The 27,478-nt window shown below is 39.0% G+C and overlaps 1 protein-coding gene across 3 annotated transcripts in view; it reads right to left on the reverse strand.

The window, feature by feature from the left end:
* Window positions 1-14,524, reverse strand: part of vn (membrane-bound neuregulin protein vein) — a 124,099-nt gene extending 109,575 nt beyond the window's left edge. The window contains exon 1 of one of the 3 annotated variants that reach the window (XM_089736724.1): window positions 13,859-14,524. In XM_089736724.1, the coding sequence (XP_089592850.1) occupies window positions 13,859-14,279 (421 nt within the window). In that variant the 5' untranslated portion in view covers window positions 14,280-14,524. The remainder of the gene's footprint in view (window positions 1-13,858) is intronic. The other 2 variants (XM_089736725.1, XM_089736723.1) reach the window with 2 other exon arrangements.
* Window positions 14,525-27,478: the final 12,954 nt, after the last annotated feature.

The following is a 27,478-nucleotide window of genomic DNA, read 5'->3' on the forward strand; positions in this document are numbered from 1 at the left end:
GTACAATGGGAACAAAAACCAGCTTCGCGGTAGAAATTAGCCAGACTATATGTTTAAACGGTACTTATATTAGAACACACGATATTTGACAGATGCCTGAATCGTTTTTTTTTTTTTTCCTACCTATGCTGATAACCTTGAGAGGCTATTTCAGTTTCGCCCTGACGTTTGTAGGTGAGCTCGCGGGGCTCAACCGGAGAGTTGCTAACACTGACCCTAGCAAGAGCAGTGCTTCGCAGAATCTACCACCGGATCGGAAACGCGACCCACTGAGAAGATCCGGCGAGAAACTCAGTGGGTTGTGTCTATGGGTTAGTTCGCTCGTCGAGCCCTTCGTCGCAAGCGTCGGGTTCGACGAGGACGGTGACCGGTGCTTGTGGTGCCTAAAAGCACCGTTAATGGATCAGGAGGATCCGTAATGACGTGCTTTGGGCTGCCTGAATCGTGATGACGTATCTTCAATATAAGTTTGCATATATACAAATTCCAAACTTTGAAAATCGGACCTTCGATCTATTGAGCTCACGCTCGTTGGAAGATCTTCCATATCTTCAATACTTAGAAAATACCAAGGGAAAGCGAGTCATCCCGACACTTCTTTGATTTATTTATTATACAAAAGCCTCGATACATATTGTAAAAAGGCTTCATTAACATGTTTATCACTAAAACCCCTTATACGCTACGATCTCGCCTTTACTTTAATTTACTTTAATTTCATTATTTCGGATGTTTCAAAGGTTTTTCTTTCCTCAAATTCGAAAAAACAAAAACTCGAAATACGTCTAGTAGTAATAAGTGATCCTCGCTCATCGACCCCTCGGTAGGATTTTCCCCTGCGTTATGAGTTCCGGGAGTTTATCGTCATCATCAGCCTATAGCAGTCTACTGCTGAGCATGGGTTTCTCCAATTGCAAGCCACCAAGCACGATCCTCAGCTTTTCTCATCCAGCTCTTGCTAGCCACCCTGCACAGATCCAGACACCCATCTAAGCAATAAAATAAAAAAAAACAGATCATCACTCCCGAACCAAAGAGCAACTTACGCTGCGTTTGCCAATTCGCGGTCTAACTCACAAACACATTTACCCCAACGGTTATCGGTTGTCCGGCTAATATGTGTCCATATTACTGCCACTTCAGCGTACCTATCCACTTTGTTAATAGGTTGGGGAAAAAGACTTTTCGCATTATAGTATGTATGAACTTGTAATAAAATCTCTTTCTTTAAATAGTGTACTATTTGTATCTTTTTTTTTTTTTTTTTCCACAGGAGAAAATCGCCGGATTCCTACCCGCACGGCAGGTGGGGTATGTGGGAGTCGAACCTCACCAAAAACTCCTGCCGCTCACAGCCGGCGCCCTACCCCGGACCGGGCGGGAACCCAGTCGGAGCTATTGAGACGGCGGGACAGGGTTTACGCAGAGCATATTACATCCATCCCGCCGTCCCCCAGACGCCGGACCGGCGGCCGCCAGCGACACGACCGCCGGTTCCCTCGGTCGACGGGCGAAGAGCCCGCAAATACTATTTGTATCTGGCTGGTTTTGGTATCATTAAAAGTTTAAATTTTAAAGAAGAGAATTCCAAATTCAAATTAGGAAAAGATGAGAGAATTTAATGAAGAATATCGATAAATTTTAAAATTTTAGAACACATAAGGTAAAAACGCAAGGCAAGCCGCGAAAAAAATTTGCGATGTTTATTTTGTGAATTATCTTATAAAAATCGAAGAAGCTTTTTCCCCAACCTATTATATCGATAATTTACATACGAAATATGAATTAGTACACTCACTAGTAATATATTTGACAAAGAGACTAGTTCTGTTGGCGACTCTAGCTGACAACGTCGAAAACAAGCCGACGTTACACACACACAGACGAGGCAACGAGCTATCATTATTAACAAACATTTACATTCCATTGCTCGCTTTACTTTATAACTAGCAATAAATAAATTTCAATGACGCACACGCCGTTTTATTTATAAACCGTTTCGGCCAGACGCAGAGACGTCGTCGCTTAAAAAAAAAAGAGAAACATGTCAATTGAAGCTAATTGTTGAATTGAAACTCCCACGGTAGCAAAAAGGAAATTTATCTCAACGATTATTATGTAACTCTAGTGGTCTTTTAGATCTGTACAATAGATAGACTTGAGTGTTGATCGCCTCTATGGTCCAGTGGTTAGTGACTCTCGCTTTATCATGAGATCTCAATTCGATATGGTCGCAGTCGGTATCTTTGTATAAGATATTTGGTATTTGCGGTCCGAATGTTCTTTGGCCCTATGTTGCTTGTATTAATGGCTTATAGATCTTCTTTAGCTAACAGAGCACCCAGCGAGTGTCTCATCACTCTCACCCTTCAAAGCAGCGGTAGCCCTTTCCGAAGTCAACCAGTACACGTCTGCAATCGCAGTGTGCTGGTATATTACTGATCATTCTACATTCAAACTAATTATTACTAGTAAAACATATGAGTATTATCGGCGTGAAGTAAACAATGTCGTCTCGTTGTCTAATTGGGTAGCTGCGGAATGCGCGGACGGTTTTGTGTGACAGATAAAAATTCCGATTAAATATATTGTGTCGGGACGTCTCGCGTACTAGACTAAAGCACGCGACTTCTCTATATTTATGTATACATTTTGTTGTTGATCTTGTATATTGCTATTAATTTGTAGTTGTTTTTACAAATAAGTCGTATTGTGAGACCGTGCGAAGTTTCCACGTGCCACAAATCAATCGTGCGTTCTAGTTTGATTAGGGCAGTCTTTATTACATATAACATAAGACTTAAATCTTGTATTTCAAAGTGGATGCGGGCATTCATGTTGGCCTATGTGCTCTGATATCCACCTAATACTGCAGCCGTGAGTTTCTATTCAGCTGTAACTATTGTTACGCGCTGGGGTTCGGGATAAATAAATGTTCTACCAAAGTACAACTTAAAGCTGTATTCAACACTTAGAACACTTAAAACACTTCACAAACACTTTAAAATTCTCAATTCGCTTCTTCCGCTTCGCTTCAGGTGATCCATTCGCTGTTTCGCTTCGAGTAGTTCCGATTACTAACTGAGTGCGTGCCATTTCTGTAACGCTATTATAGCCGATACCACATCCCTAGAATTATCAAGAATATTCCACACAAGTCGAGTATTGTGCTTCCGCTATGTAACAATAGATGGCGTTGTACTTCTCGAGTGTTCTAGATGCTACTAGATCCTTCGATGTTCGTTCGACTATTCGGCAATAGATGGCGCTACTCTTACCGGCTCAAGACTATTATGATTGTATACGGCTAAAGAGGACATAGTGGACTTAATGTTCAGTGACTACCGGAGTACATAGGCATCAAAAGGTATAAAAAGGGCTGTCACATTCGTGAAACTGGAACACGATAATGCTACGCGGCGGATATAGGCAGGGCGGTGCATTGATGCTCACGAAACGCCATATCACCGTTATAATAGTAAATAGACGATGTTCCATTTTAGAATCAACTTTTTTTCCATTTTGAACAATATTAAAATACGGTAATGTAGAAAATGCCTGTCAGTTATTTTGAAATGAATTCATTTATTAGGTAATACGTACATTTTTACTGGTCCCAAAATTAAACTAGATAAGTTTACATGTGGCCTCCCTGTCATTTGTCGCAGAATATCGACTAATATTTTATGCGGTTTTTTATTCCAATGCCTTGTTAAATGTGAAACTTCCTATTACTTTAAATTCAATGCATCCATCGCTTTAAAAAATGAGAGAGCAATTTATATTACTGGTGGTAGGACCCCTTGTGAGTCCGCACGGGTAGGTACCGCCTATTTCTGCCGTGAAGCAGTAATGCGTTTCGGTTTGAAGGGTGGGGCAGCCGTTGTAACTATACTCAGAACTCAGAACTTATATCTCAAGGTGTGTGGCGCATTTACGTTGTAGATGTCAATGGGCTCCAGTAACCACTTAACACCAGGTGGGCTGTGAGCTCCTCCACCCATTTAAGCAATAAAATAAAAAAATAAAAAAATTCAATGCATAACTGGCTTTAAAAAATGAGAAAGCAGTATTTACCAAAAAATCAAAGCGATTATTGTTTTTTTTAAATTTGTCAGATTAAATCGAGAAGCCGTTATCAAGAGTTGAATTTTTCATCGCATAAATGACACAGCTGTGTACACACACACACACACAGAGACAATAAAGCATCACCGGGCATCGAATCGCGACGGGGCGGACACGGAAACACGCGTTAATTACAAGGCCACCGCTCCTATGCACCATTGTGGTAAGTCGTCCATCGGTGACCTGGGGTTCCGTGGGTTGGCGTGTCAATGCCTCATCGTATGATACTTATAAACGGGAGTTTCAATTTAAAAAAAATCGGTTGTCTGTCGGTTTACTGTAAAGTCGGCTTACTGACGATAGTTGAACGTGACAACGTCATAAGAAAATACTGATGGTATGGTTTCATTTTTCAATTATCGCAATTATCGTTGCTATAAACAATTGACACCACATTCAATTTTCACTGAACTTCATACTTGACGAAAACATGTAAATGCATTAGTATAGCAGCTGTCCACGCGGATGCATCGCTCACTCAAGTAGGAGAAAGACAGATGTCGAACGCTGCCGAACGCGGAGGCCGATTGTGCCTCTTTGTCGCTCGTTGCGCGTTCTCGCTTGCACTTCAAGCCTTAAATGGAACGCCTCAGAGCGAGGTAACGCCGCATAAGTCATGTTTTTTCGTGCGTGTAGCCGGCTCCATCGAATTATAAGACTTTGTCACGTCAATAGACATGAACTGAAGTTCAACATGTTAATAATACTAGTGGTCGCCCAGTAGTCGAAATTCGACGACAAATGCTAATTTAAATTACAAGTTTGAACATTATTATGGTTTTATTATCAAAAAATTTCCATCTATAATCACAGATTTCGCCAAGGCTGCACTATAGACAAATAATATTAAAGACCAACAATAATAAACTATTCTCAATCTGACCACAGACGATCAATAAACCAAAGAGTATATGTGCGTGTGTGTGTCAAATAGATAGTAGTGTGTGTAATGTTTTTATTTATTTATTTAAAGTATTTTTAAGCATATTTAAAAAAAATTAGCATTCTGCACTCCTTCCCTATATTCTCTATAAGTGTGGGAAATATTTATACTCCTCCGTCCGCGTAATTTTCGTAAAAATGGGTACAAAATTTTTGTTTCACGTATTAATATATAGATTACGAGAAATGAAAGGAAGGCGGGCTGACGAATCACCTTATCGACAATAATGCAGTGTCTTGTGAACAGCGTTGCCTAATTCTGCCGCATAGCTGTAATGGATTTCGGTTTAAAGGGAGGTTAAAACTCATTATACAACACAAATCAGACGTAGCTTTGCTCTATATTGTAATTTATAGTTTGAATTTCTTCTAGACTTTTTAAAGGCGGGTATACGATTCAATTGTATGTTGTGAGTTTTGAGTCATCGACGTACATCAAACTAAAGCCATAACTCAGCGGCGTTTCGAGTCTCGTTTGAAAAATGATCAGCTAGAGAACGCGAGCGTATGTATGTATGGATTATTTCAAAAATTCAAATCCTACAAAAGTGCAGCGCTTTAAGACGATGCCTAAGATCAGAGGCAGTTATAAAAAAATCTAAAGATAGAGCCGACAATCGTTAAATCTTTATAATTGTCCGTATGTTAATATTTAATAGGACAGTAAAGCTACCGGAGCGAGTCCGGTATAATGGAAATGTGCCAGGGCGTAACGATGCTAAGTGCACTATTAAAAAAATAAAACTATTTCTATTTTACTCATCATCTTGTTAAGTTATGTTACTCTTTGAGATTGAGATGGAATTTAAAAATAATGAAATCCTTGTTTCGGAAACATAAATTGCGAATGTTATTAATGAAAATAAACTTTTTTTGAAGGCAGTTAAAGATAGTAAAACATCATAAGTATCATAAAGTTCTACTGAATGCAACTATTAAAAAAATGCTATATTTTTTTAGCGCGGAGGCAGTCATAACAAAGTTGAAGATATTTGCCGAAAATCTGAATCGCGCTAGCAACATTTTCAAGGCAGACTTGCATAAGTTTCGTATGTAATACATACGAAACTTATGCAAGTCTGCCTTGAACAAGCCTCCGAAAAACAAGCCGAATAATAATTCGGCTTGTTTTTCGGAGCAATGATACCCACTCAAAAGACGATTCTCATTTTGTCGTTTCAGGATTTAGGAATCGCGATAAATTTCAGTGGTAGTTATCAGCTTGTCTGTACCGGTAGCATTGCTTATGCATGAGCGTAAATCACAGTAGTGTAGGCAGCGGCGTGGCTCTGCCCCTGGCATTGCTGAAGTCCATGGGCGACGGTAACCACTCACCAACAGGTGGGTGGTGCTCGTCTGCCTACAAGGGTAATAAAAAAAAATACCACACTCTGAATTCGAAACGCAAGAAACAAGTCTGTCTTAGCTACCGAAACAGAGCTTACTCCGATATTTCGGTGATATTACAAGCGCTATGACCACGGATGACTATTATTTGTACAATGGGATTTTATTTACACAGTCGACTGACTGGAATAACCTTTTTTTTTTGCTTCGATGGGTGGACGAGCTCACAGCCCACCTGGTGTTAAGTGGTTACTGGAGCCCATATACATCAACAACGTAAATGAGCCACCCACCCACCTTGAGATATAAGTTCTAAGGTCTCAGTATAGTTACAACGGCTGCCCCACCCTTCAAACCGAAACGCATTAGGCAGGGTAGTGGTACCTACCCGTGCGGACTCACAAGAGGTCCTACCACCAGTAAAAAATATTATTAAATAATAATAATTATTAAATAATTACTAAGGTCAATAGTCAACAAAAGTCAATAACTTACAAGGTTATTCTTCGTTGCTTTAGTAGAGAGATGAACGTCATCCTCAGACATGTGTTTTGTTACTACCATCTCAAAAACTTTCTACTGGACGTTACAACCTAATAACCGTCACTTACCTTAAGACACGAGGTCTTAGAGAGAAAGATTTTTATGTCATGGACACATGATAGATCCGTGACTGGACTCGCCACAATGGCGGCACCCATGCTGCCTAGACGTAAGTGCCAATACTATTCGAGCTTGGGTCTTCTAATGATCATCTACATACAAAAGACGAACGGAAATACAATTTCATCTTTTATATTGTTTCTTTTTTTTAGGATTGAATGACTACTGATGGCCCGGAGGCCTTTCCAGTTTCACCAGGACAGGTGGGCGAGCAGAGGCTCAGCCAAGAGAGGTGGGATTTGCTAACAGCTGCCCGAGCGCCTCCGAAAGAGACCCAACAACTTAAGAGCAGCTACTTTACGAATTAATCTACTGCCAGATTGGAATCGCGACTCGCTGAGAAGATCCGGCGAGAAACTCAGCGAGCTGATGGATGGGTTAGGTTGCACGTCGACCTCTCTGTCGAGTTCGACGAGTACGGTTACCGGAGATTATGATATTACGATGCTTTACGTTTTATGAGCAAGTCTAATCGTGGTAACGCGATGACTAAATTGCTTCGGTTAAATCGCTCCGGTTCAGAGAACTGGAAACCATGATCTACCCTAATGTCATATTGCAACACATCTATTTAAGTATTTATTTACATTTATTTCATTACAGTTGCACACAGTACTGTTACACATTTATAGACCAGCAAAAAAAGAACCAAAGTCGACGACATAGCTCTCAAAGCTAGAAGGCTGAAGTGGCAATGGGCCGGTCACATCTGTCGAGCCAGCGACGCCAGGTGGGGGAGGAAAGTCCTCGAATGGAGGCCACGGATGGGGACAAGGAGCGTGGGGCGTCTTCCAACCAGGTGGACTGACGACTTAGTGCGCACGGCGGGAAGTCGTTGGATGCGGAAGGCGGAGGACCGCATTATGTGGAAGGCATTGGGGAAGGCCTATGTTCAGCAGTGGGCAGATAAAGGCTGATGATGATGATGATGATGAAAAGCGAGTTTATTTTCCACTTCCATCGGGGACATGAAAAATGCCGGTGAAATTGTGAAATAATTTCAATATTATTGGTTATTATCTAACGTGGACGTCCGTTACATGTTATGCATTCGGCGACGTAAATACGGCCGTCCAACTTGAACCGACATGGAAGACTCAATTGATAATTACTGCGCAGAAAAAGGCAGGGTGATCAGAATTGTGGCACATACACACTAAAGTGTAACACATACCGCGACTTGTCAAGATAAGAACTAAGTGAGATGACAAGAAAAAATAAACCCTACCTCGGGTAAATGAGAATCAATTTACCTTGTAATTAACAGCCTTAATAGCCTAATTAAGATGCTCTGTTTGTCTTCTGAGCAGTCTTGTAAAGCTTAGGAATTCACAGAAAGTGCGTGGGAAGCCTTTTGCAAATAAGTATTGCTACGGTCTACCTACACCGCAAACTGAGTATTCACTATTGAGCTTATACATGACAAAAAAAAACATCTCTCTAAATTGAAGTAACAATAAAACAATTGCTCGTAATTCGCCATCATCAAGTTCCACTGTTTATCTTGGGCAATTTTTTCGCGTAATTTAATAATTTTGCGTAGAAAAAGAATGAAAACGTAGAATTTTTTTTAATCATAAACTAGATTAAACTGTAGAACTTTAAATAACAAGGAAATATTTAATAGAATTTAATAGAATTAAAAGAATTTAATAGAAGTAGAGGTCCCGCAGTAGTCGAAATTCGACTATAATTAATTGGAATTGTAAGTTTGTACACTATTATGATTGTATTTTATACTTCTATAATCACAAATTTCGCCAAGGCTACACTATAAAAAAATATTAATAAAGACAAACAATATTTAATCTATTCTCAATTTGACCACAGACGTCAAGAACAAAAGTTTGACAATAAATAGTATGCATGCGTGTGTGCGTCAAACACATGATATGTAGTGTGTGTAAGGTTTTCTTTATTGATTTAATGTATCTTTTATGCATTACTTAAAAAAAATATTAGCATTGTGAACTTTTATACTCCCCCGTCCGCGCAATTTTCGTAAAAGGGATACAAAGTTTTTGCTTCACGTATTCATATATAGATAGCATCCAGTTTTGTCTGTCATGAAGAAGGTATAGTTTCGGAATGAAAGTTTATTGGGATATTGGTTTTTGATTGAAAAATAATTTAATTAGAAACAGTATAAACTTATTTATTCTCTTCTATACGCAGCAAGAACACTCAATTACAATCCATTAATAAAAGTGCTGCTACCTAGTGTCTATATATGCAGAGTTAAATTTTCTTTTCATATTTCTAATAAAGCTGCTGCTTACAATACAATTTGGTCTCCAACATTAGAACTATAAGCTTCGAAGAGTTGTTTCCTCGCCCACCCTCTACAGAAACACATATTTATGACAAAATGCTTGAATACCTACTTCAGTACTTCTCATATTTGATCATACTTCGAATTTATCTCAACGAGTAATTCTAAAAAACTGAAAAGTTATTAAAACCATTTAATTAGTTTGACCAGCACCTTTCTATGAACGGATAATTTCAATGTGTGTTTTCACCAACTTTAAGACGTCTGATTGTCTTTAAAATCTGCACAATTATTAATGACAATACCATTGCTTTGTGCCTATTGTGATTATGTATTAAACCGATTATGTATTTTTGGTTTTATAGTTTCATTTTATAGTTTTGATTTAAGCTATATTCTGTAACGAGTGACTATGCAAAACTCTTGAAAGTGGAAGTACAAGTATTATCATCTAATTACAACGGCCAAGCGTCTTGCATAATAAAAACTAGAATCCATAATCGTAGGAGCACGTGTTCATTGCACCATTAAAAAGCGTTAAAGTTGAATCTTTTTTTACATTGCGCTTGGTTTCATTAGAAAACATTGTTCAAGGTTTTACAAAACTCTAACTAATAAGGCTACAGATAGCACAGTCTTTACGGTAAACTTTGTGTTCAAGATTATAATAATATAGACCAACTAGCGACCCACCCTCGCTTCGCTTCAGAAACTGTAATTTATTACTGATTTCTCAACTATTTAATGGATGTTATTATACAAATAAACCTTCCTCTTCAATCACTCTATCTATTAAAAAAATCCGTTGCGTAGTTTTAAAGATTTAAGCATACACAGGGACAGAGAAAGCGACTTTGTTTTAAACTATGTATTGATAAAACGCTTAACAGATTTAACAAGAGCTTCTTTAAGCCGCATTGGAGTTTCCCGTTCTACACCTATGTATCTTTCTTTTTAATTCCTCTCGGGTATGTACTGGCGGTTTTTTCCCTACCTAATCGTAGGTGATCTCACGGGCTCAACTTGAGAGAATTGCTTAAACTGCTCCTAGCAAGAAGAGTTCTTAGCTTAATCTACTGCCGGATCGGATTGTTATTTCACGCGGGTTTCGTATAAATGTTAGGTCAAAATCCTACTCTAGCCCTTACGAATAGGTACCACTATCGAAATTTCGGCATACATTTTGTAATGTGTTGTGTTTAAGGGCTGACATAGCCACTTGACATGTCCTTGACATCTTCAAACCTTATATACAAGGATGATGCTAATAGCTATAGAGTATCGAATTGTAAATTTATTAATTACGTCATAGAAACGGATAATTTAAATCAAAGATATTTTAAATTTAATTCATATAATGCGCCCGAAACTTACATCAAAAACGTAAAGACAGATTTACAATCGAACAATGAAAACTAAACCGACATTAACAAAGAAAAAACGACGGATGATGTCCAGATTCGTAAACATTTTGCTAACAACCGGCCCGGCAACGTAAACAGAATGCCTTAGCGCCACACTTTCAATAGAGTAGTTGCCTTGTAATTACCAGAACAATATTTTTGTTAACTTTCTACAGAATAAGTTTTACAGGTGGTGAGCTATATGATCGCCGAGGTAGACGCCTCAATAGCAATAGAGAATCAACTGACTCACCTATACAACGCATGAAAACCGCCCAGTAGATTTATTTCAAGACTTAGAGGGAGAGATAAGGAAACAAATTAGTATACTGACAATTGATCAGAGATTAGTGGTGTTTAAGCGTCCCGCTAATGCATACTTATATATCTTTTAATTGACATGCACACAGAAAATCACCAGTTAAAATGTTTTCTCCGAAAATGCCATAGATGAGTCAAACGCAAAAATTACCAGCGTCAGCTTATAAAATCTGTTTTTATAAGCGTGGCCGCGGCTTATGAACAATTTGAGATGAGCTCTCGTAAATTCGGATCCAGTTATCCATTGTTGTTTTAGATTCGCACGAGAACTCGCTGGTAAGTACTGTTTTTTGATCAATTTATTTTATAAAATAGCAAAATCCTCTATTCGTGCTTACGTCATTAACTAAATTAATAATTAGCTTGGCGAATTAAATCGAATTCTTCTTTGTTTCCACCTTATCTCACTAGGTGGGATCGGCACAGCGAGTTTTTCTATTCCATTCTCGTCTATCAGCCGTCATCTCAACACTCACTCCTTTTTCTGTCCACATTCACACACTCCATCCATGTCTTCTTCGGTCGATCTCTTCCCTCTTTACCTTGCAGTACCATTTCCTGCATCCCCGAATTCCATTAAATTATTTTTAGTTATTAATTATAATGATAGAATTGAGATTCGCGAATCTAAGAAACGTTGTAGTGGTTAGCGGAGGTGACTTGAATTAATGAGGTCCGAATTCGATTTCCGCAGTATCCTTGTGAAAGATGTTTGGTGCTCAGACTCAGAGTGTAGTTGTTATTGTCTCGTATTTATTTTCGGTATTCGGAGCATAGAAAACAATTCCTGCTTAGTGACTTTGGGAAATAGTACTCGCAATAAACCAACATCATATTTTACTATAATAAAGAACTATCTAACTTCTTTATGCTGCAACATCTCCCATAAAGCTATGTGAATTTCAAAGGAAATTATTTTGGACTTTCAGAAATACGTTCACAAATTTGGCAGAAAAATTCAGCATTTTCTGAGGACACAGAAACGATCGGACTTAGAAGTAATTCTGCTCTCTTTTATAAAATTTCATGGCCACTCGCCACTCAGATGCATTAGAGGCTTAAACTAAAAACATATTTTTAAAAAGCCAAAAAAAATCTGTTCGCAATTTTTTATTAATGCATATAAAATATCTACCTCAATTATGAAGAGCATTAAATCTATTTACTCATTGGTCCGGTATTAGGGACAGCAATCGGCGATGACGTCACGACACGCTCTAGTTGTGACTTGTCAGAAGCTGTCAAACGATCTTAGCTCCTCCGATGAATCAATGTCGACAATCTCTCACAGTGTATTTTTTTAATAAAAAAAAACTGTTATCAGTTAAATACTGTAAAAGTATTGTGTGAATTCACGAGTATAGTTTTTATGTTATTTATAAATTAATACGTGAAGTAAAAACTTTGTAACCCTTTTTACGAAAATTCCGCGGACGGAAGGGTATGAAATTTCCTTCACTTATAGAGAATAGAGAATGAGTGCAAGATGTTCATATTTTTTGAATTATGAATAAAAAATACAATAAATGAATTAAAAAAATCATCACACATACTAGCATGTATTTGACACACACACAAACATTTCAAACTTTCGTTATTGCTTAAATGTCTGGGATCAAATTGAGAATAGATCCATATTGTCTTTAACATTATTTGTCTATTGTGTAGTCTTGGCGAAATCTGTTATTAAATAAGTTTAATAGTCTTTGACAATAGAACCGTAATAATTTTCAAACTTATATTTTCAATTAATTATAGTCGAATTTCGATTACTGGGGGACCACTAGTTATAATAATTCCATAAATGGGGCGTTTTATCTTTTAGCTGGATCTTAAATGTAATTAGACGATCTAGCTTGGTATTCAGTGCTTACTTGAGTCAATTTTGGTGTATATAATGTCCATCCCGCCTGTTAAATCGGAACTAATGATTTTTGCATTTACATAATATAAAATATGGTTTATGAACCTGCAGACAGTTCATCGTATGCTCATGACATTTTGTTTCCACGTTTTATCCTATTTCATTTTAATCAAGTCTAAAGCTTACGCTTATAGATGAGCGAAAATCAGATTGGTGGACCGACACACGGAAAATGTATTGGTATTAACTTTATGTAGATACATTAAAATTTAATTTCAATCCATTTGTATTAAACTGTTGTATTTTGGCATTTATTTTATTTTATGCAACATACAATGTACATAAGTCTAGTGTTCAAATTTTTCAAATTGTTGTTGTATTATAAAAAACACAGACATAAATATGTGAATGTGTTACTGTTATGAAATGTGGCGTCAAATGTAGAGACGATAAATTTCATTAATAGAGTAGAGAAGTTCAAGTTTTGTTCAAAGACTTTGTCCGTTTCCTTATCTAGCTGACCGTTTATGAGGGGTGCATAAATGAGGTGGGTTCGCAAGTCGCGTGCGTACTATAAACGTTTCGCCGGCCACCTCTGTCTCGACAACTATTCGATCCTAAAACGGAGTCATAATAGCCTCTCGTTTAATGATACACCTGCAGTCGTCGCACACAGTTCGTTACTTATAAAATATATTAGGATCTCTATTTCTATTTATACACCGCGCGCTCGGTGAATCTCGTTCGGAACCGATACGGTTTACCTCTTAGTACTAAGCATGCAGTGACCACATGGAAGCCGGCGAGCGAATCAAAACAACGGCGGGGCGAGGGTCGAGCGGTCGCCCCCGCGCGTAGGGCGCGACGTTCCATGTGGTCGGGCGCTCCACGTACGGTGCAGTATCACTAGGCACTCACTGTATCCAGACTTGTAGACCGCCCGGATCCTCTTGAGCAACTTCCCGGTCCTCTTCAGCGGCGGGCCGAGCGCGACGGCCGTGCGGCCCCGCCTCTCCGCGAACACGATATAGTTCCGTCTGTTCTTCAAGGGCACTTCGAATCGTCCCAAGCACTCGAGGTCCTCGGGCGGCAGCTTGAGGCGGACGACGGCGTCCTCGTGCAGCCAGCGGCCGCGGTCTCGCAACACGCGGCGGACCTGCACGGTGGCGGCGTCGGCGGCCAGCGACTGCACGCGCGCCTCGAAGGCGGCGGGAGCGCGGTAGGCGCGCCAGGCCACGTCGGCTCGCTCGCAGTAGAGGCGGCGCGGCGCAGCCACCGCGCCCACACAGCACACGCACAGCACAGCCCAGCACAACGCCGCGCGCCCGCGGGTCTTCATCGCGCCATCGCAGCGCTCGCTCGCTCCTCGCTGCCGACGCACGGTGCGGCTCGGTCGGCGGTCGGCGCGCGACTGCCCTCTCGCCGGCCGCCGCGCTGATTCACGACCCGCCCGCACCGAAATACTCGCCGCTCCGAGCAACCATCGCCCGCAGAATCCTTCAGTTGCACTACTTCTTACTAATTAGAAGGGGTGAGAACGACTCGTCTACTCGCACTTGATAACGAGCTTCTTAGCTACACTCTCCCAGTACTTTTTGTGTCTGGGAATGTGGACATTCCAGAGCAGCTGGGATAGAAATTGTGAAGAACTTGTGTATTGCAAATTAAAATGACATTAACGGCTACGTTCGTCTTCACCCCAACATAAAAAAAAAAAGTCAACTATGTATTCTAATTTAGTCAGTCTTTCTAATCACAAAGTTTTTAGTTACACATTAAAATGTAAAAAAATACAATTTTAGTTATGCTTCAATAGCTTTTCCGAGCACTATGACTGTGTACTCATTGTAGCGGCGGTTGGTGACGCCTGGCGCTCCGTAGACGACGTCTACAGAGTGTAGCGCGTAGCCGCGTAGCTGTGACCTCAGACGTAGGCCCACGACCTTGCCATGCTACGAACTGTACAATTATTTCATATAGCAATAATATTATATATGTGCCAGTGGATTGTGTAGCGTTTTTTTGGTCTCTATGTAGAGATAAGTAACTGTTGCTCACGTCCCGAATAACTTTTCATCTACCACATTACATAATTTAATACGTACTGGAATGCAAATTAGATATTTTGGTACAAAAAAATTGCGAAGGAGATTTCAATTAACCATAAACCAACAAAACTATTACTGATATAATATAAACCTCAAATATAAGCATCAAAAGAAACCTTAGAACTCGTAGGGTAAAACTGCGAATGTAATATTAAGTCATCAATGACATAAAATCACCACCACAGAGTATTACTGCTTTGACAAATGACGAATAAAAAAATCACACGAAGCACATGAATTTGTCTCTAAGATTGAATGGGTGACCTAACTGTTCACGAGCCTGGCATCCGGTCAGAAAAGGTAAACAGTATCATGAGAGCGTTCCGCCTCCCTTACCTGCAGGTAGACCGCCCATTCATAAATGGCATGAATGACCGATTTTAGGGTTCAATATAGACATCTTGAAACCATTATAAAATCCATCCAATTTTTTTTTTTCGATATAAAATGTGCTACTTTGCGGTTTGAAACAATCCCTCAGGCTAGGCGGCTACACTGTGCTTCTAGTATTGACGATGACCATTCATCAGATATGCCTTTGATGGTCAACGAAAAAATGCTGCCGTTCATCTGAAGACATGAATGTGGTCGGCGGGTCAATTGTGTCAGCGAAATATCAAGCCAAGCTGATGTCAACAGATAACGGCTCATTAATATCGAGTTTTTACTGGAGCAGTGTAATTATTAGAGTAATTTACGTTAACAACCAGTCTCGTCAAAAATCGAATCAATCAACTGTCGTAATATTCGGAATACTTTACCTATAGAAAAAAAAACAAAAACTTATTTTAGGTTCATTTCATTAGGTATCATTCAACTTAATACACATGATATAAAAATGTACAGAACCCTAAGTTTGTCTATTAACCTCGTACTATTCTGATATATCTTAAAGCCGTCCCTAAACACCGGAACTTACCTTTTGTTACCGGCGGAGCTTTGACGCACGTGCGTCCTGCTGAGATCACAGCTTTGGGACACTTTTTGCGCTTTTTTTTTTGCTCCGACGACGGTAGTAAAGCAATTAGAGGTGTCGAATGAAAACATCTCAATTTATAAAAAAAACATGTACATCTGGATGTACAATATTGTTTTAAAATTATTCTTAAGCTCTGATTTTATTTAATTTTATCAATTACTGTCATTGCTCAAAGACATGGTTAATTCTCGAGGACTAATCACACTTCTGACGCATTCTTTTTTGGCTTTTTGGTACGAAGTTCCTTATCGCGCGTTGTGAAAGGGGGCTAGACGGAAAAAATTCTTACGAAAAGTTGTCACGACACTTTTTGCTATAGTAAGCTATTGTACGAAGTAATTCATATTGTATGAAGTAATTACGAAAATTGAGCCTACTGATTAAGTTTAAACATTATATTTGTTAATAATAAAAAAAATATTATTATAACTTAAAAAAAAAAAAAATTATTACAATTCCTTCACTAATTAATCGAAAGGAACTTCGTTCCATCCGGGTGTCCCTTGACACCTCTCAAGTTTTTTTTAAGAAGGTATATCATATCTGGATACGCACTAGTGGTATCTAAATGGCGACTTTGTCTACGACGTAATTAAAAGAAAAAGATGTATGATGTCGTGGGACACCGGATAGGAACGAAGCTCCTTATTATAAAAATATTAATTTTAAGTTCTATTCGAGGTATAAAGAAAATAAAACTGGAGGTTTCGCAAAAACCCACGGTCATTCGGTAACGTGCGAACTTATTGTGGTACACTTCATTCACGGTTGTTTGCATAAGAGTTAATGTGTTGCGCAAACGAACGTTCTGAGATCGTGGTCAATAAATGATAAAAAAATATGTTATATTTTGTACGTTATTACAAAGTTAAGTCGTACACTGTGTGCATTACTAATAAAAATCTTACGTTACGGACGTTTTTTCCCGGTTAGGGTACCCCTCCACATCGTCCCATAAGGAACTTTGTTCCAATAATTAAAAATATAATAATATCGTTACTTATAGCGCACACTGGCACACACGTCGAGAATTCGATTCGGATTCACACATAGACACCCTCCAATCTCTACAATCCCGCTTTTGCAGGTTAGCCGACGGAGTTCCGTGGTTCGTGAGGAACGTTGATCTACACGACGACCTGGGCCTCGAATCTATCCAGAAATACATGAAGTCAGTGTCGGAACGGTACTTCGATAAGGCTATGCGTCATGATAATCGCTCAGTAGATTAATTCGCGAAGCAGCTGCTCTTGAGCTGTTAGGTCTCCTTCGGAGGCACTCGGGTAGCTGTTAGCAAATTCCACCCCTCCTGGCTGAGCCTTTGCTCGCCCACCTGTCCTGGTGAAACTGGAAAGGCCTCCGGGCCACCAGTAATCCTTCAAACATAAAAAAAAAATCGATTCGGGCTTGAAGACAGTACTTTTGCTTAATTTTTACGCATTCGGGTCTGTATGTAACAATTACTCCATATGTGGTACATAGAACAGAATTAAACCTAGCTCAAACAGTGATCAATACTATCTCATCAAACTCTGCAGTATTGTAAAATTAATATTTTGAATAATGTCCGGATATCTTAGGCCTCCAGGAATCCAGTGGTTCTCCTTCCGCGTGATTCATCTGGTAGTAAGACTAACATTATTTTATTTATCCATCAAACTTGTTTCCTTGTTCATATTTAGGTTCTACTTGTAGAGTACTGTGAATGCGTATAACTATTCTGATTTTTTTCAACCATTTATCTCTTTCTCTCGCAAACAACATGGCCCACTGAAGGACGAGATCTTAATGCTATACAATCGAAATGATTCTGACGGTAGGCAGTGGTTTGTCTCTGCCCCTGGTATTGCTGAAGTACACGAGTGACGTTAACCACTCACCATCAGCTGGGCCGTATGTTTGTCTAACTACGAGGTCAATAAAAAAAGACATACTAGTTCTTTGCCGTTTCACAGTTAAAGTCTTCAAATATCAGCTTTTAGAGCTAAAACTAAGTTTTATTGTCTTGAAATAAACGTTAAACAAATGTAGATTAAGATGTTTTGTGGCTGTGTAAAAGAAAGACAAATGGGCATACTTTCACAATTTTTTATGCTGTCAGGATTATCATTATTTTCCAGAGACAAAAAAACAAACAATTAAGCGAACAATTCGAATAACAATTACCTGTGCAGTCTTCCCACGGGCAGAGGTCTTGCAGCCGACACTAATATTTTTGTTTCTACCTGCCCATGACAATAACAGGCAATTGTCAAGGTGTACGTACTATTGTGGGCCGCACGTGGTGGCAATTAGCGGGGGTGTGGGAAAAGCACAAATTGTTTGTGAAATATTGTTTGACGGAAGTTGTGACAACTACGACTAAATATTACATTACTGCAAATTTGTTTATTATCGATTTTGTTAAATATTTTTCTATTATTCATTTTTAAATTTTAAGAATTTTTTGGGAGTTGGCATGATAGGTACTAGTATGGTTATTTCATTTATGTATCCAAGGAGCAGTTGCTATTCAATAAAATTAAAATTTCAACCTGTCGTCTCATAGTGGGACACAAAGCTAGCAAAATAGAAAACTGCAGCCTAATGTTTCTAGTTTTTATTTATTTATTGATTAGATGGTCGGACGAGCTCACTGCCCACCTGGTGTTAAGTGGTAAACGGAGTCCATAGACATCAACAACGTAAATTCCTCACCCACCTTGAGACATGACTTGTAAGGTCTCAGTTTTAACAATACCCTTCAAACCGAAATGCATTACTGCTTCACGGCAGAAATATGCACGGTGGAGGTACCTACCCGTGTGGGCTTCTAAGATGTCCTATCATCAGTAATTGTGCAAATTATAATTTTGCGGGTTTGATTTTTATTACACGATGTAATTCCTTCACCGTGGAAGCCAATCGTGAACTAAGTATGTATTTCATTAGAAAAATTGGTACCCGCCTGCGGGATTCGAAAATTGGTACATCGCTCGACACAAATACACCGGGCGTCTTATCCTTTAGGCCACGACGACTAAATTAAATGATTCTGGCATTTATGTTATGAAAACTAGAGTCCAGAATCACATAACACTTCTAGATTAAAAAAACGCATACACACAAAACGCGTACCAAGTTATATTCAATAAATAAATTACACGACGAAATACACACATTGCAAAGGCGAGAGAGACGAGAGACGGTGAGATCCCGTTACGCTCTGAGTTCTTCATGTTGAAAAAGCGAGCACCCGTTTATTAATCTGTTCGCGAAATTACAGGGATGTCCCGAAAATCGTGACGTCTTCATTACTGTGCCTGGTAGTAAGACATTGTGATACGAAATGACAAAATAAATTATTATGTCGGTGCCAGCGCGATCCACTGACGTTTTGTGCGATGCGCTGGGAATGAGGCTCTACTTCGACAATTACATTTAAAAATCAAAATAAATTTTATTCGAGTCGGCTTTAACGAACAGTTTCAAATAATTACTGAGAAAAATAGACAAGAAACTCAGCACTATATCTTCTCAATTTATGTGGGTGTTTACAACGCTACATACAAATGTTTTTATTTAATTACTTTACAAAATAAGTATACCTAAAACTAGTCTATGTTACTTAATATTATGAAAAGATCTGTTCGGTATTATTATGTGTTTGGACAACTTCAAGCGAGGTTTTTTCATTCAAGATGAATAATAGCCCAAATCATTTTATTGTAATACGCTATACGATATATTTGTATCAATATTGGTAACGATGATGTCACTTTGTCACTTTAGCTTTGGTAGCCACTTATTACTAAATGTTTCGTACCTATAACGAACTGGCAAGGTCGTCTCCTGAGTTAGATATTTTTACTTGTAGGTTGGTTACGTTTAGAAGAATATTCAAGGGCATCCTCGACTTTATTAATAGGTAGGTTAATGTAATTGTTCAATGTATTATATTGTGAATAATTTTTTTTTCCCTTACATTATTCGTTAGATTAGTTTTTGTTATTGTGTTGTTTTGTCATAATTGTAAGGAACATTGTTATACAAATTCAGCACTATATGTATTGTTTTGTCGTGCGCACATAACTTATGTTGCAAACCAGATTTTGTTTCTTTTTATTTGCGTTTTTTATATATCTTTAGCTTGTGATGTGTATTGTGAGCTTAATAAAAAAAATAAAAAAAAAAAAAAAAAATAGACGATGGATTAAACTTCCCGACTGCACAACAAAAAACAATGAAATATTGTTTATGGCCGTCTATTGTCTACTGCCGATGCCGCGACTGTGTAAATAAGTAACTCTATTATTGGGCTTTGTGTGCGTCTTTAGCATAAGAGGCCACAAAAACTCAACTATTACCTATATATGTGATTAAGAAAACTATCAAGAAATGTTTGCGCAGTAAGGAATAAATTAGAGAGTCAATGGTTACGTCACAGACAGTACGATTGAATGTGTTAGGTCCAGACCGTTACATATTTTTCGCCAGTATTAGTAACTGCTCCCAGGCCGAGCCTCGTGAGCTCATCTACTGGTCCGTTAACGCCTGGAACAGCCCATTAGGTTTTTTTTTAATTCTTTATTAGAGCCATACACCTATTAGGTTAAGTCGGCTTACCAGTGATTACTTAGAAAAAGCAATTTGTATTTACTATTTAGAATTGTAAAACATACCCCTCGTTTTACCCCGTATTCTCAAAAGGCTATGATAGGTTTGACATTCATATTAAATTACATTTAAATTGAAATTTGCGATTTGAGCTATAGTTTTGATAATATTATATTATTGGCATATTATTTTCTTAATACCGGGCATATTGCGAATGTATTCTCATCCTGATCAGATATGTACATAATCCACGGTAACGTAAGCTAGTTAATTGCAGCAAAATGTTTTTACTGTTCTGAGTTATAATTCTGTTAGAATGAAAATTGCCACACTAATACTAGCACTTAGTGAATAAATAATTCTAATGGATTAACTCTTAATCGATCAAGACGACTAATAGATGAAGTCCTTACCACGATTTTTACGTTTAATGAGTTCACTGTAAAGCTGTTGGTCAAAACCCATTAAATAAGCGTTCACAACGTTAGATAGCAGTGCAAGTTAAAAAAAAATCGGTACAATAATCTTATTTTATCAAAAATAGACTTTGGTACTCACTATTTTTATGACTTCTGTGGAGATTATTCTCTGAAATTGTTCAAGACGTATGGGCCGGCTATATCTTTCTATCATGAAGTAAAGTATATTCTTTGATATTCGAAGCCACTGCATTTACTTGGTCGAGCTCACTAACGAAGGCCATAGAGACATATGACATAGTCAACGACCTTTGCCCACCTTGAAACATAAGATCGGAGTTCTAATTGTCTCAGTACATACTCAAGCTGTCCTACTCTTTAAGATGTACCTAAGTATATAAAGTAACGAAATTATTGGTAAGTTGACCACAAAGTGCTAGAAATAGTTGGTGGGTTAATAGATTCACAAAGTAGAGCCACTTTCATTGCAGACTGCGCACGGCCACCCCCGGCGCTGCTTGCCGTTTCTCGTTAACCGTATAATTGTTTAAATTGTTATAATTTCGCCCGCATAATGTTGCCACATAAACATTTATTTATCGGCATACGCTGTGATAACGATAATTATTATTGTCAGCGAACGAACCACATCCATTTGTGTATTGAAAACTGCCGAATATACACTACTGTTTTAGCAGTTTTCACGTTGCTGTCACCAGAGATATTTCTTAAACGGATGAAAGCAATCATGCATTGTATTAAAGTATCATACTCGATTCTGTGGACCAAATGGTAAACAGTCGATGTTACCCTAAACACAGAGTTCGGATCCTCCCCATCCACTAACGATGCTTTTAGGTACCTCAAGCACCGGTTACCGTTCTCGTTAAGCCCGTCGCTTCGCTTGCGACGAAGGGTTCGGCGAGTAAACTAACCCATAGACACAGCCCACTGAATTTCTCGCCGGATCTTCTCAGTGGGTCGCGTTTCCGATCCGGTGGTAGAGTCTGCGAAGCACTGCTCTTGCTAGAGCCAGTGTTAACAACGTCAACAGGTTAGGGCCCTGTGAGCTCACCTACTCGCTCGGTTACGCAGCCATAGCCGCTCAAGGCTACCAGCTCAAGTAGAAAAAAAGTATTAAAGCGTCCGTGGTTTAATTTATAAGACGCCCGCTTTTTTCGTATCAAATGACCCGACTACGTCGTGGCTCGAATTCTATGCCAAACACCAATTTTACATCTTTTTTTAGGCTGTAGGATACTGGTGGACTGGAGGCTTTTCCAGTTTCACCTGGACAGATAAGGAAAGGCTCAGCCAAGAGGGGTGGGATTTGTTAACAGCTGTCCTAGCGCCTCCGAAGGAGACCTAACAACTCAAGAGCTGCCTTGATAATGAAATTTTACTTCTACGAGATCATATTCCGCAGTGTGTAAGATAAATTAAGCGTAATATTGGTAGGGCGTATTATAAGCCCGTACGGGTAGGTTCCGCAATCCTGCTCATTTTAGATGCGAGGTAATCATGCGTTCCGCTTTTAAGAATGTATCGGTCATTATAAAAGTCAGTCTTCTATTGCATCTCTGTAAGTGTATGGCGGTATTCACATGTAATGTCTTTAGCACTTCTGTGACGACCTATCAGCAGAGGTCCACGAGCTCGCCTTCCTAATTACTGTATTAAAAGTATAAAATATTTGCTCAAGCGGTTTGGATCGGGTCCGTGATTCGCGAAACCTTTATGGCTAAATTGATCGAGCTATTTGAGAAGATATCTATAGAGCAGTTTCCTCATCTCATGTTTCTCTTTCACCTCACTCTTATTTTCTTAGGCAGCTTGGAAGAACTATGTTGGATGTTTCTTCCGCTAAGTAATCATAGATAGCCGACAAGTTAGTACCTATCCAAATTTCCGTTCTGACACGAGCAATCAGATTTTTTTTATTGCTTATATGGGTGGATGAGCTAACAGCCCGCCTGGTGTTAAATGGTTGCTGGAGCCCATAAACATCTACGACGTAAATGCGCCGCCCACCTTAAGATGTAAGTTCTAAGGTCTCAAGTATAGTTACAGCGGCTGCCCCACCCTTTAAACCGAAGTGCATTACTGCTTCACGGTACAAATAGGCAGGGTGATGGTACTTACCCGCGCGGACTCACAAGAGGTCCTACCACCAGTAATTACGCAAATGATAATTTTGCGGGTTTGATTTTTATTACACGATGTATAAATTCCTTCACCGTGGGAGTCAATCGTGAACGTTTGTTGAGTATTTCATTAGAAAAATAGGTACCCGCTTGAGATTCGAACACCGGTGCATTGCTCAACACGAATGCACCGGACGTCTTATCCCTTAGGCCACGACGAATTATCATAATATACTTTTCGGTCAATAATAAACGAATAATGATAAAATCGAAATCCCTCCTAAGTACACTAGTGTGTACGTACCTATTTTTTCCTCTTAGTCTGACCGAGATTTTAAATTTATGAGGTTATTTGGATATTGAACTTTGTCTTACATACACTTTTTGTCTCAGACGTCTTTACGTTCAGATATACTTTACAAATTTCACCGGATCGCTACACTAATTAAAACAAAGCCCTTAAATCGAATACATTAAAATTTGGTGTGTTAGTAACAGGTATTGAGAGCGCTTACGTATCGGCCGCCAAAACTATCGTTAGGCCGTGTTTGGTTAATGTATCTCACACTCTGAAGTAAATATAACTCTTGTTATGGGGCAAACGACGCGCTCCCGACTATTAATTAGTTTCTTTTGTACTTTTCGTAACGTAGCGACATCTATCGACGAATAGAAGGAGCTTTGTAATAACAATAATTTCCAGTAATATAGAGGTCATTTTAGACAAGAAAATTATCTTGACCGTCGCAATCATCACGGAAATCTTAAATTTAATATGACAATTTCAAATATTCAAACTTTATAAAAATGGCATATAATTGCTATATTATACAAATCTACAAATATTTGAAGTCTAAACGTGTAATTAGTTAATGTCATGAGGTTGCATTAAGACACACAAACTGAATAAAAAATGTGTATTAAGGTTTTTAAATCTACGCTATCAGACGAGAAATCGATTGAGAATCAAACAAGGACTTGTTTTTAAACTAAATTCCTGTTTCTTCATATTTGTTTCACCTTTAACAGTTGCATTAAAACACACACACGACTCAGTTTTACCTATATACTTATAACTCAATATTTTCTTTTTCTTTTTAAGCTATTGCATAGCTTTTATTGCGGGCCTTGAGCGCGGCGACCGAATCATGAAATTCCGTAACGAAAAAACCTAACACCCCTCACTCCGTCTACCATGTAGCTCGCGTTTAACACATTCACACGTTGCGCTTGTGTAGTGTTTGTGAATAAGCGCGTGGCGTGACGTCACACTGCATGCGCATCATGAAAAGTCTGCCCATCTCTCTCTCGCGCGGTCTAGCTTATGAGTGTGAAGGAGACAGTTAAGGTTTTGCTTTTATTAATGTTTAATATAGCGTGGTTTTGTTTTATTATTGTTTTAATATTAAATTATCATTGTCTAATTATAATTGCATAAGTTATTAAAAAATGCTATGCAATAGCTTTACCGCGGCAGTTCCCGAGTGCCACACGTTTTTTTATTGTCCGTTTAGGTAGATGAGCATACAGCTCACCCAATGGTGAGTGGTTACCGTCGCTAATGGACATCACTAACGCCAGAAACAGAGCCAAGCCGCAGCCTTCCGTTTTATTTTATTTGGTGAGGCGCTCCGAAAATTGTACACTTAATCAGTGCTTTTTTAATTATTTTTTATCGCATTGATGGGTGGACGAGCTCACATCCCGCCTGTTGTTAATTTGTTTCCGGAGCCCATAGACATATACAACATAAATGCCGCCACCCACCCTGAGACATGAGTTGTAAGGTCTCACTTTAAATAATAACGGCTACCCCACCCTTCAAACCAAAACGCATTACTACTTCACGGCAGGAATAGTCAGGGTGGTGGTACCTACCCGCGCGGGCTCACAAGACGTCCTACCATTAGTAAATGTTTGATAAATAGACGATAAGATTGGTGAATTAACAGCGAAATAGTTTGCATATAATTTATTTTATTTTTAATAACGCCATAGGTATGTCTCGTTGAGTCAACGGCTCCCACGGGTTTTCGCAAACTCCGGTCTTAGCTTTTTTTTATGCAGTTGATTTGTGTTCTGTGGGTCAGGTGTTAAAGCTGTGTTCGCTGATGTTCGGAAATGCATTAAGGACCAGTTTGATTGTTTCATTTGCTATAACTTAATTTATACTTAACACACATGTATAATGGAGATTCGATCACTGATAACAAAACAAATAAAACAGTGATAAGGAATGTAAAGACCTTAATTAATATATTGATAAATTGAAGGACACAGAAGCTGCATCAAAGTTCAGGATTAGGTTCTTTCAAAAGAATATTTTTAATAATTATGCAGGTTTTACTGGTGGTAGGACCGCTTGTGAGTCCGCGCGGGTAGGTACCACCAACCTGCCTATTTCTGCCGTGAAGCAGCAATGCGTTTCGGTTTGAAGAGAAGGGCAGCCGTTGTAACTATACTTGAGACCTTAGAACTTATATCTCAAGCTGGGTGGCGCATTTACGTTGTAGATGTCTATGGGCTCCAGTAACCACTTAACACCAGGTGGGCGGTGAGATCGTTCACCCATCTAAGAACAAAAAAAAACATAAATTGAAGGACACATAAGCTGCATTCGAAGTCGTCGTGGCCTAACGGATAATACGTCCGGTGCATTCGTGTTGAGCGATGCACTGGTGTTCGAATCTCAGGCGGGTACCAATTTTTCCAATGAAATACGTATTCAACAAATGTTCACGATTGATTTCCACGGTAAAGGAATAACATCGTGTAATAAAAATCAAACCCGCAAAATTATAATTTGCGTAATTACTGGTGGTAAAACCTCTTGTGAGTCCGTGCGGGTAGGTACCACCACACTGCCTATTTCTACCGTGAAGCAGTAATGCGTTTCGGTTTGAAAGGTGGGGCAGCCGTTGTAACTATACTTGAGACCTTAGAACTTATATCTCAAGGTGGGTGGCGCATTTACGTTGTAGATGTCTATGGGCTCCAGTAACCACTTAACACCAGGTGGGCTGTGAGATCATTCACGCATCTAAGAACAAAAAAAAAACATAAATTGAAGGACACATAAGCTGCATCAAAGTTCAGGATTACTTTTAAAAGAATATTTTTATTAATTATGCAGGTTTTTGTTAGAATTGCATAAATCAGAAGGTTAAGACTGGCACTATTGATCATAGAAAAGGGACTGGAGCAAAACAAATGGTTATAGCCGCGAAAAGAATATTTACTAGTGGAATCAGATTTGCGTGTTATTAGGGTAAAGTTTATTAGTATTGATTTCTTTTTAATTTCTAATCGAATTATTGATGCCAATAGGACTGTTAGACAACTTTGAACTCACCAAGAGTTTTTATACAATAATATGAATTCTTCGTCGGAGCAAGCCGCAGAGATTTTTCTATTTGTGCAGCAATTTTATTTTGTTTTGTCAAGAAAAATTGCGGTCGGAAAGCGGTCAATCATGAGTCCTTGTGAGCATAAGCAACGCTACGTTCATATGGCTTTCAGAAGAAAAAGAGATATTGTGGGCCGTGTCCTGTCTAGATATTGCGAACCTCACAAGAGGGCTCATGAAAGTCTACCAGCATGACCCCTCCTTAATAGCTACTGATAGGCAAAAAGCGAGCAAGACCTAAACGTCTCCCAGGACAAAGGACCTAGCCGCGGACTTCTAAGAAGCACTCCGGAATCCTTGCTTTATTTAACTAAGGCTCTGATTTATTGATTTTAGCGCCCATTTAATTAATTAATCGACCACCAATGGCGTGATTTTTCGATAATCTGCGCTTCGGAATATTGTGCGAAGTCTTTTTTTAAATTTTAATTATGTTACTCTATAAGATTAGCATGGCACTCAAATGTAAAATTCGACCATGTTATTACCAGTTACAATACTTTGTTAGTAGCATATAAATTCGCATTTGCATTACTTTAAAACAGTATTCCCAAAAGAATAAGTGCACGTACGTTCAAAACGCAGTGCAGGACGCCCTCAGGCTTGGTGGAGTGATAATCTGTGCAGGGTGGCTGGCAGGAGCTGGATGAGAGAAGCCGAGGATCATGCTTAGTGGCGTGCAATTGGAGAGGCTCATGTCCAGCAGTGGACTCATATAGGCTGATAATGACGTCCAAATCTATGGATTTTTTAAACAAGGGACGTGATTATGATATTAGGCCATGAATAGGCGTTTACTGAATTGGTTGGTAGTTCTCTTAAACGGCATTATGACGGCTAGCTTATGGCCAAGAGCAGAGCTGTGACAGGCTACCGTGGAATGTTT

The sequence above is a fragment of the Bombyx mandarina genome, chromosome 22 (assembly GCF_030267445.1).
Source record: "Bombyx mandarina strain Sakado chromosome 22, ASM3026744v2".
NCBI lineage: Eukaryota > Metazoa > Arthropoda > Insecta > Lepidoptera > Bombycidae > Bombyx > Bombyx mandarina.